The 20,238-nt window shown below is 45.6% G+C and overlaps 1 protein-coding gene across 2 annotated transcripts in view; it reads left to right on the top strand.

The window, feature by feature from the left end:
• The window catches only part of LOC144755649 (cytosolic phospholipase A2 gamma-like), a 649,811-nt gene that overhangs the window by 501,056 nt on the left and 128,517 nt on the right, over positions 1–20,238 (top strand). For both annotated transcript variants that reach the window (XM_078644799.1, XM_078644800.1), the window contains one exon: positions 19,868–19,990. In XM_078644799.1, coding sequence (XP_078500925.1) covers positions 19,868–19,990 — 123 coding nt within the window. The remainder of the gene's footprint in view (positions 1–19,867; positions 19,991–20,238) is intronic.

The raw sequence follows: 20,238 nt of genomic DNA, 5'->3' as shown, positions 1-20,238 counted from the left end.
CAGAGAGATGATCCAGGGGGCCCTAGGAAAAGACAATGGGTAGCGAATGATCTTCAACCTAACCTTCAACCTGTTTCTCTTAGTGGTGATATTGGGGGCTGGATCTCCAACATAGAGACTAACGGGGTAGATGCAGCTGATCTTGCATCTGATGGGGCGTACACGTTTTTCTCAGTCACTGATGACTTTGTTTCAGAAGTCTCTAATATGGCCACAGCTAAGCAGGGGACAGCTTGTCAACTTTGGGTTCTAGTACACTTGAAGCGCCTGAGACCGCCCGAGTTTCGGCGATGACGCTAAACATCCTGTGATTCTGGGAAAATCACTTAATCTCCCTGTGCCTAACAGAAATGAATGTGTCCTTGTGTAATGCAACTGGTGCTATGTAAAGCGCTCAGATACCCGATTCGGGTCATGTTTGCGCTATATAAAACTCTGAAAGGAAAGAAAGGAAAGGCACTCCCCCTTGTATACTACAGGCTAAAGGGACAGCAACTATAAATCCCGCTCTGGTCTTGATTTTAGAGTAAATTAAGGGACACTGTGCATAGACTCGTGCAGACAGGAAAAACGCCAGGCAGGCTGCAAAAAAGCTGGAATGCGCAGTTTCTGAAAGTAGGGAAGGCTTGTTTGGAAATCAGTGAGTGGCTTAACAGCATAGAGGAGAGAACAACTGTTGTTGAGACTGAGCTGGTAGCTGTGAGAGACCAGACTAAGTCCCACAATGCCCAACTGATTGACGCCATGTGGGAAATTGGAAACCTCGAGAATCGCCAGAGAAAGAACAATCTCAGTTTTCTGGGGATTGAGGAAGATCTAGAAAGAGATGACATTCGATCTTTTATCCTAGACCTTCTGAGGAAGATTATCCTGAACTCACAGGCTGGGATTGGGAATGGTAAGTCCTCAGGGTCCATCGGTTCCCATTCACTCGTCATAAAGCTAAGCAGCCCAGCAGAGATCAAAAGCAGCCGAGGGCTATCATAGTCTTTTTTGGTAATTTCCTGTTGGGTCAAGCTATTTTGGAGAAGGCTCACCCAGAGGCGAGAAGGAAATATAAAGAGTCTTTTTTTTTTGTGCACCCTGATTTCCGCCACATAACAGTGGAGAGCAGGTGGGGTCTGCAGCAGTTTGTCAAGCCTTATCAAGATGCTGGATTTTTGTTGGTGCCAGCCACGTTAAAAATTATAATCAGAGTTACTTAAAATTCTTCTCTTCTGAAATACAAGCCAGAGACTATCTTGAACAGGCTCTGGCAGTAAGAAGAAATGTATAGATTGTGGGTGTATCAGTTTAAGAAGCTGTGAGCAATGCTTAATATAGATGGGTTTCTCCTTAGTGAGGCATTCCTTATTTTCTTTTCCTTTGGTATAACAAGGGCATCTATGTATTTGGCTGTCTTCTCACCTTATTTATGTAGGTATTATTTTTCTATTGCATTGGTGTGTGGGGGTGTGGAGGATCGTTTAGGGATGGGAGCTCGCTTTCTTCTCTCACCATCTCTATCACACAGACCTGGTAGGCCTGGCTGCTTTCACTGGCGGGAGGAGTGGTGTCTGTGGGGGTGCGGGAGGGGGATACATGTTGAAAAGTTGGTATTTAAATTGCAGCAAAATATCTTTAACTTGCTGGTTTTTTTTGGCAGCTCCTTAAGGATAGGGTATGGCTTGAATATAAGATCAGATGTGGGAGTTTTATTCTGGCATTATATTGCTTCTATTGGTCTTTGCAGGGCAATCTGGATGGCTAGAATAATGAACTGGTTCAATGGCTAAGCTTCGCATTGCCACTATTAATATCTGTGGGCTAAATACAGATCTAAAAGGAGAAGAGTCCAAGAAGATCAAAAAATGTTAAAAGTGAATGTGTATTGCCTTCAGGAAACCCAAATAGCACGGAGTGATAGTGCCATACTGAATTCTCTGGGGTTGAGTAGTATGTCACACAACCCAGGATGTTAGGTCTAAGGGGGCAACCATATTAGTGAAAAGGAATGCTATTATGCCTGGGCCAACTGCAGTGGATAAGCATAGCAGATGGGCAACAATGGAGCGTAAGGCTCTTTTATGCAGAGTTCAATCTATGCTCCAATTTTAGATGACCATGGCTTACTGAACTTTTTAGCTAAGCTACTACCTTCTTGGTCGGTACCATATGTAGTTTATGGGGACTTAAATATAAATGGGTCTAGAGGAACTCCTGGAGATAATAGTGTCTCCAGATTGGGGCGCAAAACCTTCTGAGAGATACTGGATTATTGAATGTTTGACGCAGTTTGAAAACCCAGGAGCCTGGATATGCCTATCAGTGATCTGCCCCCTATATTGTATTCAATAGCTATTACTAAGGCATGTCTGAATGATTATACTGCAGAGAAAAACACTGGGAGGTTCTTGGCCAAGAGTCAGAACTGTTATAAATATAGTGAATGCATTGTTCAGCACCTTGGAGTTCAGGCAAGACAGCAGCAGGCTGCCGGGCATATCAGGCAGATTAGGAACATGCAAGGTACCGTAGTTTCAGATCCCACTGAGGTCAGGGAGGCTTTTCAGGGAATTTTATATGGATCTCTATAACGCCTCACTTGTAGGGGGCTTCCGGGTCTCTGATGCACAGGCAGATTCTGTTCCTAGGGTGAGGGTCTCCCAGGATGAGAGACTTTCATTGGGGGTGGATACTTCCCTGGAAGAGTTTCAGGTGGTCCTTCAGGCCCTTCCTACAGTTAAAGCCACACAAACAGACTGTATTTCTTCAGCTTTTATAACGTATTTTATAAAGAAATCTATCAGGAAAAGCTGGGGCTATTTAAGAAAATTAGGGACGGGGCTGTACCCCCAGGCTCCTTGGTCAGCACTAATATCGTTATACTAAGCTGTACTCCAAATTCTTTGCAAGTCGGTTAAGTAACATCTTGTCCCAGCCCAGTAGCACAGTTTTATTTAGGAGAGGGGAACTGTAGACCATGTGCGGCGGGTAATTTCATTTCATTATTTGATGCCAATGACCTCCTTCAAACTCGCCACCCGGAAACACCACCAGCTGATCCGCGCCGCCAAGAAAACAGCATTCAAGGACCGGTTGGACAACAACGCACACAACTGCAAGGAACTCTTCAACATCGTGAAAGAGCTTTCCAACCCCAGCGCAGGAAACAACGACATCACCCCATCGCAAGACCTCTGCAACTCCCTCGCTTCATACTTCCACAACAAGATCGCGGACATACACAACAGCTTCAACAACCAACCAACGCACACCATGACCGAACAACCACCCCCCACCACCACCCTCCACGCCTGGACCCCGATCAGCACCGAAGACACCATCTGCACGATGAACTCCATCCACTCCGGATCACCGACCGACCCCTGCCCTCACCACGTCTTCAACAAGGCCGACGCTGTCATCGCACCCCACCTGCGAGACATCATCAACACATCCTTCGACACCACCATCTTCCCGGAGAGCTGGAAGCACGCCGAACTCAGCGCTCTACTCAAGAAACCAACAGCGGACCCCACCGACCTCAAGAATTACCGCCCCATCTCGCTCCTCCCGTTTCCAGCCAAAGTCATCGAGAAGACCGTCAACAAGCAGATGGCCGCCTTCCTCGAGACGAACGGATCCCTCGACCCCTCACAGTCCGGCTTCCGAGCCAATCACAGCACCGAGACCGCCCTCATCGCCGCCACCGATGACATCCGAACCCTGATGGACAATGGAGAAACAGCGGCCCTCATCCTCCTAGACCTCTCCGCGGCTTTCGACACGGTCTGCCACCGCACCCTAGTGCAGCGCCTCAACAACGCCGGAATCCAGGGGAAGGCACTGGAATGGATCATCTCCTTCCTCGACGGAAGAACACAGAGAGTCCGCCTACCACCGTACAAGTCAGAGGCCACCGAAGTCATCTGCGGCGTCCCCCAAGGATCCTCTCTGAGCCCCACCCTCTTCAACGTCTACATGAGCCCCCTCGCGGCCATCGTACGCAAACACAACCTCAGCATAATCTCCTACGCCGACGACACCCAGCTGATCCTCTCCCTGACCAACGACCCCGCCGCCGCCAGAGCCAACCTGCACGAAGGGATGAAAGAGGTAGCCGAGTGGATGACGACCAGCCGCCTGAAACTGAACTCGGACAAGACGGAGGTCCTCATCCTGGGCTCCTCACCCTCCGCCTGGGACGACTCCTGGTGGCCTCCCGCCCTGGGCACCGCACCCAAACCGACAGACCATGCACGCAACCTGGGCGTCATCCTGGACTCCTCCCTCTCCATGACCAGGCAAGTCAACAACGTCTCCTCGGCGTGCTTCAACATCCTACGCATGCTACGGAAGATCTTCTGGTGGATCCCCACCGAGACCAGGAAGACCGTCACCCAGGCCCTCGTCACCAGCCGACTGGACTACGGCAACGCCCTCTACGCCGGTACCACCGCCAAGCTCCAGAAGAGACTCCAGCGGATCCAGAACGCCTCAGCCAGACTCATCCTCGACATCCCACGAACCAGCCACATCTCCGGACATCTGAGAGACCTTCACTGGCTCCCCGTCAACAAAAGAATCACCTTCCGCCTCCTCACCCACGCACACAAAGCCCTACACGACCAAGGCCCGAGCTACCTCAACAGCCGAGTCAACTTCTACGCTCCCAAACGCCACCTCCGATCAGCCAACCACGCCCTCGCCGCCGTCCCCCGCATCCGAAGAACGACTACAGGAGGAAGGTCCTTCTCCTACCTGGCCGCCAAGACCTGGAACTCCCTCCCGACCGACCTGCGCCTGACCCAAGACCACCTCTCCTTCAGGAAGAAGCTGAAGACCTGGCTGTTCGAGCAGTAGCGGCACCCCCCCCCCCAGCGCCTTGAGACCCTACGGGTATGTAGCGCGCTTTATAAGTGTCACTGATTGATTGATTGATTGAGGTTCTTGCCAAGCCCATGAGGGTCGCTCTGCTTGATGCCGAGAAGGCTTTTGACAGGGTGTCGTGAGACTATGTATGGATGATCATGGAGGCTAATGGCCTGGGGACATACTTTATTGAGGCAATGCAGGTAATGTACATTAATCCCACCACTTGATTACAAATAATGGGAGAAGATTTCGAGCAGTTTTGAATCGAAATTGTTATCCGCATTGTATATGGATCCCTTTCTCAGGCGGTTGGAAGACTCCACTGATATTACTTCTGTCAGCCTCCAGGTCTGGGACACTAAAATGTTGACTTATGGCGACGATGGGGCTATAATCACTACCGACCCTGGCAGGGTGCTGTGTTCTGTGGAAGCAATAGTGGAAATGTTCACAAAGCAGTCAGGGTTTCTGTTGAATAGGTCTAAAATCCAGGTTTTGATAAATAGATTTACCTCCGCTTTTGATAATAGGATTGTTGATGAAGCAAACAGTAAGGGTTGAAACTATAGTAGATTTAAATGTTTCCCCCATAATGGGGAAAATTAAGAAGGATCTTAGTTGATGGGATAACTTGAAGCTCTCAATAACAGGGAGGTGCAACCTTGTTAAAATGATGATACTACCAAAAATATTGGATATCTTTCGCACAATTCCCTTGGAGATACACTACAACTGTTTGAAGTTAGTTGAGAGGGCGGATGCTAGATTTATTTGATCCCATGGTAGGACCAGAAGGACTAATGCATTTTTTAGCATTCCTAGGTGTAGAGGAGGGTGGGGCTCCCCAATTTCAAGCTATTTTATCTAGCAGCAGTGTTTCAATATTATGGCCCTTTATTTATCAGTACGTCAAGGGAAGGGGATGGGCTGGGCTATGTCCCCTCAATATTTGAGATCCTGATAGGGGCAAATGCTAATGGTTGTCTGCTGCAGTTTTATGAGCCGAGCTATTTCAAAAGAACTTGGTTTAAGACCTGATTACTGCATTCCGGGACTGGGCTGGTGTTTAGAAAAAACTGGGGGTGGGTAGATATAACAGGTAGACTCCTGTGCTTAAGAATGATCAGCTCCCTAGGATTTTACAAGATGACTGTTTGGCAAGATGGGAAAGGGGGAGGGGGCTTTTATAGGATCAGGGATCTTTTTGCCCGGAATCATACCACGTGGTTGTTATATGATCCTGCTCAAAAGTAGTCGGGGAAAGATTTAACATTAGCCCTCAGGACGTTTTAAAATATTTAAAGTTGAGGGATTTTCTTCTTAAGAAAGCTGGAAGTGCGTCAGGCTTCATACAGATTTCTTTAATGGAACTGTTCACAAAGGTTACAGGCCCCTCAATTTCGCAACTATATGGTTGTTTGTTGGAGGAGGTCCCGTGAAATCTAGATAAGCATTGAGCTGAGGTGGCAGGACAGGCTTGGGCTCCTGGACTCTTGCTTTTTGAAATCACTTGAGCTGGGGGGTTACATACTGTGCTCAGCTAATCTGCAGTCACAACGTTTTAGAACACTCTTTGACTTATATATAACACCTGCAAAAATTACCAAATGGGGTGGAAACGAGGCGACCCGTTGGTTTAGATGCCAGGAATCTGGTGCGGATTTAGTACACATGTTCTCCACCTGCCCAAGTATAAAATCAATTGGCTTCGAAATAAAAAAATTTTGTGATGTACTTAAAGATGACCTCACTCTTTCATCTCAGCTTATATTATTGGGGGTAGATGGATCAGAAAGAAAGACTGGGGAAGACCCAGCGGCATATTAGCAAGGGCTGGCGATATAATTATCGCTGCTTTAGCGTCAGTTTTCAGGCGATAAGCGGCGATAATTATATCGCAATTTAATCAAGGACACGCTAGCGCGTGTTTCCTTGATGTAGGACACGTTTTTTCACAGACTAGCCTCGCATCGCTAATGAGATGCAAAGATGGTCGGGTTGTGAAAACAACACATGAAAATGTTGCAAAGGCAGCTTCGCGATATTAACAAGGAGGTGCATCGATAAAAAAAATTGTGCTATCTCGGCCTTAACGCTGGAATTTAACGTCTGTTAAATTCCAGACTAAGGTATACTAATAATGGTTGGTGGATTATGCTGATACGACCACAGGGTCGTATCAGTAATGTTATTGCTGTTTTCTATGGAACATCGCTGGAAAACCAGCGATGTTCCATGGTAAACACCGCTATCGCTGAAATATTATCGCCATAGCGCTATGCATTGTAAATATAGCGTGATCATGTCGCTAATTTTCAGCGATAGCCGGCGATAATATTTTTATCGCTATGTGGGGCCAGCGCTAATTATCGCTGGCCCTTGTTAATATGCCCCCTAATGTTTATAGCAATGTCAGTTTTTAGGCTATGTGTAGTTTCAGCTTGGCTTGATTCACTACCCCTTAGCTTTCAGCAATGAAAGGGGCGCTTTTTGCATATATATAAATTAGAGACAGCACTTTATGAATGGAAAGGTACAATGGGAAGGATTAAAGGAAAGAGGATTTGGGGGCCAATCTCGGCCTGGACTTCCTTGTCTACATAGAATGAATGAACTCCGTTCTCCATCTGATCTTGATTTATTTTTGTTTTGTATTAATGACTAATTAAATGAAATTTGCTCTTTTGTATCTTATTCATGTTAAATTTGTTGCTGCAATTTACGTCTCCAGTAAAAAATAAAAATGGATACAAAAAAAAAAAGAAACTGACATAAATATAAAGAAAGGTTATTCCAGTTTTTTGGACTAGGTAAATACGTAAGTGGATGTCTGCCCTGTCATAGGCAGTGACAACTGGGTACCAGGAGTAAAAGACATGAAGAGGATTTGCGTTATCTTTTTGGCATTAACCTATTATGAAAATAAACAGGTCCACATGATGAGTCCCATAGAGAATCTTCAACAAAATAAATTTTGGAATTGGAAACCAATTAACAGAGTTTCTGAAAGAGGAGATTTGTGAGTCCCAGACAAGGCTAAGAATCAGGTCAGCTCGGCATTATTTTGAATACACTGGGAGACATATAAATGGTTATGGTCAAACCAAGGCTTTGGTACCGGGCGTGGAAGGACATCCAAGTGCCTTATGCCACCACATTCTCTTTAATGAGTGCATACACTTGCCAATGAGCTCCATGTAAGTATCCTGTGAGGCTACGTTTCCGACAGCAACTATACATAGTTTGCTTATCACGGAAATATTTGCAATACCTTATGGTATCTATGAGCAGGATACTGTCACTCTCTGAAATCAATCAATTGAAAAGACCAAATTGAATAAAACCTTGATAAATTGTAGAAACCATAAAAAACCATTTAAAACACTTCACATTTTCCTGTTCACTGATGACCATACTCAGTGGGAGTAGCATCTCCAAATCTACAGAGCTAAAAATAAAATAAGAACATGCAATGAGGAAATCAGCCAGTTCATTTTTGTGACAAAATCAATTGTTTTTGCCACAGTTCTTACTAACAAAATAGGCAACCATTAACGTCTGCAAAAAGTATAAGTAAATCCCAAATTCCTTTTGAAAATTATGGGGCATATTATTAAAGAACGGCGTTAACATTATCGCCGCTTTAGGGGCAGAAAACTGCTAATGGGCTTGATAATACGCCTTAGAGAATTCCCATAGAAGCCCATGTTCACACCAGAACATGGGCTTCTATGGGAATTCACAAGGGCATATTATCAAGCCCATTATCTCCTCTTTAGCGGCAGTTTTCTGCCGCAAAAGCAGCGATAATGTTAACGCCGTTTCTTGATAATATGCCCCTATGTGTCTTGGGTTTAATTTATTTTAACTAACAATTCCGGGAAGTGCTAATCAGACCTTTGCCATTATCCGTGCAATCACAGGTACAATCCAGCACCATCAATGGGGAGGGAAAACAGCCTTTGCAACGCAGGCTCAACCACGTTGCTGTTTCCCCACAATCCAAACCACGCTTGCCTTAATCATGCATATGTGTAGTTAATGCAATGCGTGCTCTAGATGCAGAGCGGATCAGCAGGCACAGGAAGACAGAAAGACCAAGGATTGTGAGAGGACGCAGTGAGGTAAGTTGGGCTGAGGCAGGGTCTTGGGGGTGACGGATAGTTTAGCTGGGTGGGTCAGGTTTTAGGACTCTGGGGGTAGGGGTTGTTCATAGGGCAGGGAGCAGTTTTAGGTCTTAGGGCAGCTGGCAGAGGCTGGGTACTTTACATGTATATGGGACATTCGTTAGGGCTCAGGGAGGGGGGGGCAGGATAGTTTTAGAATGTGGGGGCAGTGTAGGGATCAGGGCAGAGGGAAGGGGCAGTTTCCAGGGCTGGAGGAAGTTTTAGGCCTCAGTGTGGGGGCGCTGGTTTTGGGGCATTGGGTTAATTTTTAGGGCTCAGGGTGGGACGGGGAAAAGGGGCTGTTTTCAGGGTTGGGGCAGGGGGATGATCTTTAGTACACATGTCCCTTTACCAATCGTGTTTTTACCATGAACATTGGTGGTAAAGGCATGCATGGTAAAGATGCGTTTGTGGTTAAGACCTTGTGGTTCAGGCATGCGTTGTACAGGCATGCATTGTTCCATCATACAACCTGATTGTGAAGGTGTTTGACTCTTGGGTGTGAATGAGCAGCCAAGCCTGGTTCAAAGAGAGGTTCCTGGAAATTACCACAGTTGTAATGAAGATTTTCCTTCCCAACCAGAACTGTGAGGTTTTGTAAATACCCAGTACCTTAATTATACCTCAGACATGTATTACTACTTAATCAATAATACCAGTGATCAAATAGTAAACATCATGCAATCAGACATGCATTGACAGAAGCCAGAAATAAAACTGTAGCTGCAGAACAAGGCACCTGATTTGCGAACAATACGTAACGTTTGCAATCGATAAATAATCTAAGAGCTCCTGAAAATGTGTCAGTGTATCACTTTGCATTGATTGTTTCAAAAAGGAGTTGAGGATCCAAAATCATATTTGCTGTTTAGTAGCAAATATTAAAATCTCTAAACAATAGTGAACACTGACCTCTAAAGTGGAGGATTACAACACCCACAGCAACAGCCAGCATGGCTCATGGGTGGAGGGGCAGGTCCGGCGTTTGTGACGGGTGGGACCGTGGAAGGGGTCACCTGGGCATACCGTTCCCACTTAGTGCGACATATGCAAAAGAAACAATTGGCGGACGGAATGCTGGACAATGCAAACATTCACCCCCAGTCACAAGGATCTGGGTTTAATCCATCTTTCTTTCGCTTAACACACCACCCCAGTTTGGACCAAGCCACATGCAAATTCGTCTTGACCCTGATCCTTGTGGGAACAGTCCATCCCGAACTGCCAAGCCAAGTCCTCCCTAGACCGGAAACAAGCATCCTGGGACCGGTTTCAGAGCATCACCCTTCATCAGCCAGGCTAGCTTGAATCCAGTGGTGTAGTGAGCACGGGACCCATGTCTGGGCATAGCCTTCACACTTTGGACGACATATGCAAAAGAAACAATTGATAGATGGAATGCTGGACAATGCAAACATTTACTCCCAGTCACAAGCATCTGGGTTTAATCCATCTTTCATGTGCTCACCACCCCACCCCACAAAAGAGAGCATTTAGTATTATCTACTATGGCCTCTGTAAAGGCTTTGGGGATCCACGGGACTCTGTGCACACTATACCTTTCTTTGGTATAATATATACAGAGCCAGCTTCCTACAGCATGAAATTAAAATCGAATTATGCAAATTAAAATCTATAGGCTCCTCATTAGTCCCCCTCTAATAAGGTACTCAGTTTATCAATCTCTGCAGACACATGCTTTGCTTTTGGACCATCAAAACATATGGAGTAGCCTTGCTGGCCCCTGCTGTTTTTCTTGACAGAAAGAATTACACAGAGGGTCTAGCTAGGAAAATGCAATGTTTCACAGATTTGTTTGCCATGGTATGAATGTTGTCGCTATACAAGAAATACATATTCCGCCCTTCTCTCAATTAACATCCTTCAGAGTAACTTTTAGATTTCTAATAGTTCTGCCTCTAATAAGATAATACATGAAAACTAAGGCCTGCTCAATTGTGATATACCTCAGTGCACCATGCCTCTTTTTTTGTCTAGTCTATTCTATGTCTCTGCTGTATTTTAGTCTGCCTGGTAAGGTTATAAACTCTAAAGTAGAAACTAAATGAAGCAGTTTACACTGATACAGGGAGCTTATAGTCTGAGCATTTGTGCACGGCTGTGTTTGCATGCAGTAGTGCATTAAAGCACAATGCCTGTTACAATTATATTTAAAGTGATTGATCCTCAAAAGACTTATTTTATTCCCACTCAATTCATTATCTTGTCCTTGTAGGAAACGTAAGCATTTGTGTAACCTTGATGGTTCCTCCATGTTTTTAATTTCAAGCGCATTTTGAGGGCCCCTTCTGAGACCTATAAACTGCATATCTAGAACTCCTTAGTGGCCTCTTGGTGGCTGAAAATCCCTTCAGATGTTTTTGAGAAATTAAGAATCGAAAATATTTCTATATTTGAATGTCTTAGTTTGCAAGATTCTCGCAAGTGTCCATATCGAAGACGTCTGATTTTCCTGACGACTGGTTCATTCCCAGGGGAGCGAGAGGCTCCCGCAAGTGCTGCGAGGGCTCACCTCTGATCGGCTGGCGGCAAAATGAAGAGAAATTGGGCACCCAGCATTTCAGGACATGGCGACTCATCCCCCTGTCCTAAAAAAATAAATACAAAGTAGAATGGGTGCAGTATAAGGGTACCTTGATATGTTCTATCCCCTCAATGAAAACATCACTGCAACATTTGATCTAATGCATTTCACAACCATGTTTGTCCTTTGGTCCTAGCATTTACCAGGGAATCGTTGTTAAATCTATTTTCTGACTCCAGCTGGTACAAAACCCAACTGAAGACTGTTAAAAAGATACCAGACCAGGTCTGATTAAACTTCTTCTTTATTCATGGCCTCCACAGCGCCAGCAGAATATCAGGACACTTCAGTTCATTCTCTCCTCAAGACAGTCTCATCTCTCTCAACATTCTACTGCAGCCTCCAGGGGTCAGAACGTACCAAGTGGTAGGAAAGGGAGGGGTGGAGGAAGATACCAAGTACAATATAACCGTCAGGTATAAACCACATACCTTAACCAGTGTAGGGCCAGCTAATAGCCCAAACTTAATAATAGGAAATGTATCACTCTATAATAAGCATCTGAATACCTGTGGATAGGACTTATATAGCAACCTGTAACATGTAAATAATTACTAATGGATTATAACACAGACCTCATAAAACAAGTGTGTTAAAAACAATGTGAATTGTTCACAAGCCCCTGTAAGTTGCACATTATGGTGCAGGGATAACTGGGTGACAGAATGTACCATTCATACGAACTGCTGATTCATCTCACTCCTACCCAGTCAAGCCAATATCCTGAAGGAAGTAATCAATACACTTGATTGCAGAACTGGCTGCCTACGGTCTCCACCTCACCAACTCCGGAGCCACACACACTAAAGGTCATTTGCTCGATCCAGTGTTTACCAACATCCCCACCCTTCAAGCCAAAGAGTCCCTACCCCTCCCGTGGACGGACTACCAGGAGCCTTCAAGAAACTCCACAAACCCACCACCTATACCAGGGACAGGGCATGGTCCAGACTCTCCGCACAGGAATGGGCCAGAACCCTGAACTCTACCACCCCTACCCCTTCGGAAGATCCGGTCACCGCAGATAGCAAATTCAGGGAGTGGATCTCCATGTCACTCGACTCTATCCTCCCCATAAAAACCCCTGAGGATAAAAACGGGAAATTAGGATCTGCCCCATGGTACACCCCGGAACTCCGGACTCTCCGCAAAGACTGCAAAAAAGCAGAGCGACTATGGAGGAAAGACTGGCTGCACGCCAGCAAGGAAGCCTATCTGAGGTCGGTGAGAATCTACAAATCAACCCTGTAGCTCACTAAAGCCTCACACTACGACACTAGAATAAAAAACTCCACCAACTCGGCAAGAGAATCCTTTCTCATCGCCAAAGAGCTATTGAAAATACTAGCTCCCCCCTCATCCATCACTCCCCCGGCGGACAGAAGTGACGAATTGGCTACCTACTTCAACTCCAAAATCGCCCGTATTCTAGTCTCCCTCCCCCATCCCTGTCTGCCGAACCACATGGACAATGATGCATCTACCAACCTCTCAGGAAACATCATGCATCCTCAGCTGACCGCTTTCAGAGCAGTAACACTGGACGAAGTAGGCACAACCATGGCCAAAATGAAAAGCGGCTCCCCTCTGGATCCTGCCCCCATTAGATTCCTGAAAACAGTAGCCCCTATCATCGTGCCTACGATCACGGAGCTGATAAACATCTCGCTATCTCAAGGCTCTGTCCCCCCAAGCTGGAAGAGTGCAGTAGTCAAGGCACTCCTAAAAAAACCTCATTTGGACCCCGCCGACATGGCGAACTACCGGCCAATCTCACTCCTCCCATGCGTCAGCAAAATGGCCGAGAAACTGGTCAATGGGCAACTGTCACAGTTCCTTGAATCAAACAGCCTTCTGCGGCAGTCACAAACTGGGTTCCGCCCGGGCCACGGCACAGATACCGCCCTTCTCGCTGTCATCGAGGAGGCAAGGTGCATCCTGGATTCAGGAGGGTCAGTGGCAGTGATCCTCCTGGACCTCAGCGCAGCCTTTGACACGGTTAACCACCGTGTCCTACTCCATCGGCTGGCCGTGGCAGGGCTCGCAGGTTCGGCGCTCACATGGATAGAATCCTTCCTTTCAGGGCGCTCGTTCCAGGTATGGGATGGCAACTCCCACTCTGCCTCCCTCCCCCTTGCGAGCGGAGTCCCCCAGGGGTCATCACTAAGCCCCACTTTATTTAATGCTTACATGGCCCCCCTCGAGGATGTCGTTGCCCCTTTCGGGATCAAGATAGTGAGCTATGCGGACGACACGCAATTGGTCGTCTCACTCTCACATCTGGACAATCACCCAGACAATCTACCGAACTGCCTCCAGCAAATTCACCACTGGATGTGCGAGTCATCGCTCAAGCTAAACTGATCAAAGACAGAAGTCATGCTTTTGGGCAAGCAATGGACCACCATCCCTTCATCGGTCTGGCCAGACGTCTTCGGGGAAGTACCCACCCCGAAACAAGTAATTAAGACGTTAGGAGTCTGGCTGGAACCCGAGCTGTCTCTGAAAACCCAAGCAGCCAAAACAGCAGGCACCTGTTTTGGTCTCATGCGCTCCATCCGCAGGATCCTCCCACTACTTCCGCCCCTATCTAGGAAACTCTTGGTCCAAGGTCTGATCCTTGCGCGGCTAGACTACAGTAACACGGTCTATCTGGGAGCTCCTGAAGCCACTATGGCTAAACTTCAGCGTACGCAAAACGCAGCTGCCCGGCTCCTTATGAATCTCCCTTCCAGAGTCTCAGCCAGACCAGCGATCAAGGCCCTCCACTGGCTTCCAATACGACAAAGGGTAGAATTCAAGGCCCTGTGCACCGCACACAAACTTCTCAACGGTCTCGGCCCTGCTATCCTGAGAGACCTGGTCACCCCCTACAAGGCCCCCAGGTCCCTACGCTCGGACAATGAGCGTCTGGCCAACGTCCCCAGATACAGGAAGGCACGCACCGGCGGTCGACGCTTTTCTGTAAAAGCATCCTCAGGATGGAACTCACTTCCTCGCCCCCTGAGGCTGGAACCCAGCCATCTCCTTTTCCGGAAAAAATTGAAAACGCTGCTGTTCCCAAAATAAAGTCCTCTCTCCCCTCTGGTCTCCACAAATGCTACAGCGCGGGGATGCCTCCGGGTCACCAGGCGCTCTATGAATCGCTAAATAAATAAATAAATAAATAAACATGCCTCACTGAACACCTCATCTACCACCAGCTCTAGAACACCATGTATTCAGTATTCACACTCAAACACAGCACAGAGACAGCTCTCGTTGTAGCATCAGACAACATACGGATGGACCTAGACAGATGAGAAATTGTGGCTCTCATTCTACTGGATTTCTCAGCAACGTTTGCCATGGTCTCCATCTCCATCCTGATCAGATGACTGCACAGGGCTGGTATTCAGGGACCAACCCTCCAATGGATCTGCACATTCTTAAACAGAACAACTCAAACAGTCAACCTGCTGCTCTACTGCTCTGAAGCCTGAACCACTTCAACATCTAGATGATCTCATTGGCCAAAGCCATCAGTGCCCACAACATCAACATCCTCTCCTCTGTGATGACACACAACTTATATTGTCCTTTTTCAGGCAAATACCCCACACAAGAAACAAATTCACCACCTACTTGACCAGAGTGACTACCTAGATGAAGTCCAACTGTCTCAAGCTGAACATCGCAAGACAGAAGTGGTAATTTTTGGAAAGGATGCCTCACCCGGGGCCCCAACTGGTGGCCTACAGACCCACACCCAACCCCAGCCAATGCAAAGGAAACCTCAGCATTATCAATGATAACATGATGGACATGTCCGCACAGGTCCACACCCTGAGAATGCTGAAAAAGATCTACAAGTAGCTACCAAACAATACCAGAAAGAGCATCACACAATCCCTCATCACCAGCCGGCCGGACTATGGGAACCCTTTCAGTGCAGGGCTTTCCAAATAAGTGACTGCAGACCATCCTGAACTCAGCAGCCTGACTCATTCTTAGCCTCCCACGCCGGTTCCACATCATTCCACACCTGGGGAACTCCTCGCCCACATATAGAAAGCACTACACAACACTGGCCCAGCCTACATGAAAAGCAGCATTCACTCCCTTCGGTATTCCAGTCACCTCTGCTCAGCTGGACTCTTACTAGCATGTCCCACACATTCACAAAAGCAGTACCGGAGGTCGAACATTCACTTACTTCAATTGTAAGCCATGGAATTACCTTCCACTATACATCAGAGCCTCCTTCTCTCATCATGATTGTGCAAGAAGATGAAAACCTAATTTTTAGGTATGTCTTCTCGCACCTAACAGGCCAGCCTCACACACCTGTACAGTACCAAATACACTCACGTGTTATAGTGCCGTATACAAAGACATAACATAACATAACCATTCATAACGGTATCTCCACAACACATTTAAAATATGACTAGTTTTTATCTGGAATGGGGAATAACTACTCTGACCTTGAAATGCTGGGACCTTTTACAAACAGTTTTCCCCACTTCAAGAGAAAAAAAAGATTATATTTTCACCGATTCTGATCAGCAAGAACAAGTCAGATAGGGGGCTGGTGGGAACTGGGGGAGTTAGGAGGTAGCTAGCTCTGCAGGGAAGGCATGGCCCGATCTGGGTGGGAATTGCAATTGTTTGATTCCTTGTACTGTTGCAGATGATAGGCAGTCGGAGGTTGTAATGCTAGACAAAGCCCCTGCAGCAGTACAGACAGGCCTGCTGTCTCCAGGCCCAGAATTATGGGGTCAGAAGTTTGCATGAAGAGAGTGAATTGCACAACTAGCATTAACCCTTTTGGGGAAATATCACAACTCGTAATGAGTTACTAAGTGGACACTTCTCCCTTCCAGGATGCAAAGTTACATGAATAGGAATGTGTTCTAAGACTGGTATTCCATTAAAGTTGTATCCCAATTTCCATCCTGTGAACGTTAGAGCAGATCCATCAGAGTTCAGACGGCTAAAGTATGGACTGCATTACTACATATTCTTGAGAATCACTTTAACATGTTACATTTTGGATAGACCAAGAAAAGTCAATGCATGTGTGCTGCTGAAATAGATAAAAGAAAAAATAACAAAAATCAGATTGTGCTGCTGCTCCTCAGCAATATGGACAGTATGGGGCTACTTCCTTCCAGCAAGAAGATGGATGACATCGCAGCTGCATTCACAACTTAAGCGGCGCTCTTCAACCATTACTTAGGTTAATTTAGCGCTGTCAAATATCTGCAAGAAAGTTTTTAGGACAGGAGGAATTTCAGATTTGTAGTTAAAACATATATTTTCTTCAACAAATATTTGACATCAGTGAAGGATTATTATCTTGTATAGTTAAATTCCTCAATTTGTGGACTATCACACATTGCATTGTTTTTGAACATCTTATATAATTATGCGCAGCGTTTTAGCAAACGCCCGATTTTAATAAAATAACTGAAATAAAATATGGATGTGTGAAAGTATATTTTTCTTCATAAAAACTAAACTTAAAACTAGCCATTACATATTTCATAATTACAAAACTATCCAGATAACTCTACTGCTAGAAACATAGACTCATTTGGGGAAAAAACAAGTCAGATCTCCTATAACGACATATGGCAAATAATACCAAGGCAGAATTTAGGGCTAGCTTTAGTGCTGGGGGTGCCCGGTGCAACAGTGTTTATTGAACCCACCCCCAATGACCACCTTTGTCACAGATTCCCGACTATCACCCTTTATTTTTAAGAGTGCCCCTCGACCCTCCATAACCATTCTCTCTCAGATGCATTTAACTAGCTTTATCGTACCACTCATACTAGTGTATGGTGTCAGAGCACTTTACATCACATACACATTACACAGAGACAATCAAACGTGTAATCAGTGTATAGAAAATGTTGCATAAGACCGAGGTTTTCGAGGTGTAGGAGTCCCATCTCATCCTTACTGGTAGGCAGTATAGTTTAAGAGGCTTGGTCTGAGAAGCACAAACTCATAATTGAAAACAGAACACCAGAGTTGGGGGTTCTCTTTAATAATAAGAATCGATTTCTACCCAAATGAACTCCTTTAGCTACTTTAGTCTATCCTCTGACCCATACTTTGCAATGTGCATTCAGTTCTTTGATGATAAATCGTTGTTCTATATTAGAATTTTAACTTATGAACTGCAAGTAACAAAAGGATGTCTCTTAGAAAAGCAGAAACACACCTACCGATTTGCATTATATGCACTTTGATCTGCAGGGTTCACGTTCTTTGCGGCAGTCATATTAATCCTCTGTACTATATTTTATGATCAGTCATAACCTCACCTAAAAAACCTGGGGGCATATTACCAACAACTAGCGATAATTTTTGTCTCTAACTTGTTCGGCGATTTTTATCGCAGATAAACCTTGCTATTAGCAAGGTTTATCGCAAATGCGATAAAAAACGGCCGCAATGCATGAATATCGCTGAAAAGTCAGCGATATTCATGCATTATCGAGCAAATGCTCTTAGCCATGTTATCCACCTCCCATTGGATAACATGGTGAAGAACTGCTCAGGGCAGGTGTTAGCTTTTGGAGATATTCGCGCTTAGCGCGAATATCTCCAAAAGTTGGTAATAGGAGATAGCGATGTTAGCGACTGTTTCCAGTCGCTAACATCTTGGCACGCCCACTTTGCATGTCATTAGTGATAAATATCACTGACATGCAAAGCGGGGCCCAAGATGGTCGCTATCTCCTATTAGCTGTCACTAACTGGTGTTAGCGACAGCTTGGTAATAGGGAGATAATTTTATCTCCGCTTTCTTGGCTTTTAAAGCCAAAAAAGCGGAGATAAACCCCCTTGATAATATGACCCCTATCTCTCTCCAGGAAGAAAATGAATCACGGGAGTTATCTTAGCATTTTTATTGTTGCCTGAAAATTGCTAGAGGCAAGGAACGTGGCATCAGGTGCTTTTAAAATAAAAACGAACTTACAAATCGGCACCCCCTGAAGTTAGTACCCGGTGCGGTGGCACCAGTCTCACTGCCCGAGATCTGGCCCTGCTTCTGATCATACATAGATAATAGATGTAGATGCATGGAGTAGGCTCTACCCCCATTTGCAGCATGTGAGGGGTTGAGGCTGGCCATTATTAACTAAAAGATAGGGCAGATTATACGTTGCCCTCTTGTTGACTGCGCGGTGGGAAACATCCTTTACAATGCAACTTTTACCACGCAGTGCCTTTACGACGCAACTTTTACAACGCAAACCATTACAACGCATTGCGCTGGGGGGCACTCTAGGATAGGGAATACCTTTAATTTACTATCCAACACCTTCCCTACTATCCACGGGGACTGGAGTTGGAATAGTAAATTAAACTATTCACTATCCAGCACCCCAAAGCGCTATGCGTTGTAAAGGCATGCGTTGTAAAAACCGCGTTGTAAAGGCATGCGTGGTAAAAGCATGTGTTGTAATGTCATACATCCCTGCGCGGTTCATGCCACTGAAGTAGGCACTCTGTAGAACAGCGCCCATTGGCTGAGTTTAACTACATAGGCAGACGATGGGAAGGGAAACCTGGTAATTACCGGCAGTGATTTAATTACAGCCATATGGTGCCCTGTGGTGAAGAGTACCACATATGCTGTTCACCTCATGGTAGCGCTGTTCATCTCTTTCTGCAGTCTGTGTGATTCTCCTTTGCCTCATCAGTTCGTCTACAATTCAGCTTTTTGGACCGATGCTATAAGTGCAGCATGGTAGTGGTCTGAGATGGGCTCCATTTCTTCTCAGTGTCTACCCCTTCCCAAAGCACACTCACAATGGGAGCAAGTCAAGCAGCAGAATGATGTTCTTCATGACACACTCTGAACACTGAATATCGGAGCTGTGTGTTGGCCAATAAGGTGACATTTCATACAAAGCAGTGACTGAATGGGGCTGACCCAATTACCCGCTTTTGGTTTGATAAGTGTGGGCTGATCCGGGCTTTGAGTGACACTTCAGCAAAGGCAGACCTGAAGCCCGTTTATGCTCTTCTAGATTTATATATTGTTTTAAAGTTTGTCAGTGAACTAAAACTGTTTCATCCCATGCCTAAAATAAACTACACTGAACGTAAATGGCTGAATGTCAAAAATGGTTACCTGCCATTAACTGAAATATTCTACCATATCTTGTGTCCTGGCAAAGGTGTCAGTCGTAGATTTTGTCATTTATATCCTGAATAATAGAATTATCCTTTACAGTTCAAGTGAAGTGTTCATGTGAGTGTTGCAAAGCAGCTGACTTCATAACGACCCTGTCTGTTGAAGAGTTAATGAGCGAGGCTGGCCAGAAAGAGCTACTGAAACTAGAAGAACTACTGGAAGGTAAATAATTTGATCAGAACAGGTACATATTTGCTGATAATTTTGAACACTGAGAAATATGCATTTTATGTGTTTTAATTACAGTAACAGTTTTACATATTCATCACGACGAAGGACTTTCAAACTGTAGGAGAAATGTGCTATAGAAAAAAGGTGATACAGAGAAGTACAAAACAAAACAAGCGTGTCATATATGCAATGCGTTCCTCTAAAGGTGGCCTAATTTTATAGACTCAGCAATTCAGACT

This window comes from Lissotriton helveticus, chromosome 5_1, assembly GCF_964261635.1.
Source record: "Lissotriton helveticus chromosome 5_1, aLisHel1.1, whole genome shotgun sequence".
NCBI lineage: Eukaryota > Metazoa > Chordata > Amphibia > Caudata > Salamandridae > Lissotriton > Lissotriton helveticus.
Note: the sequence above shows the minus strand (reverse complement) of the source record. Positions and strands in the feature narration are given on the sequence as shown.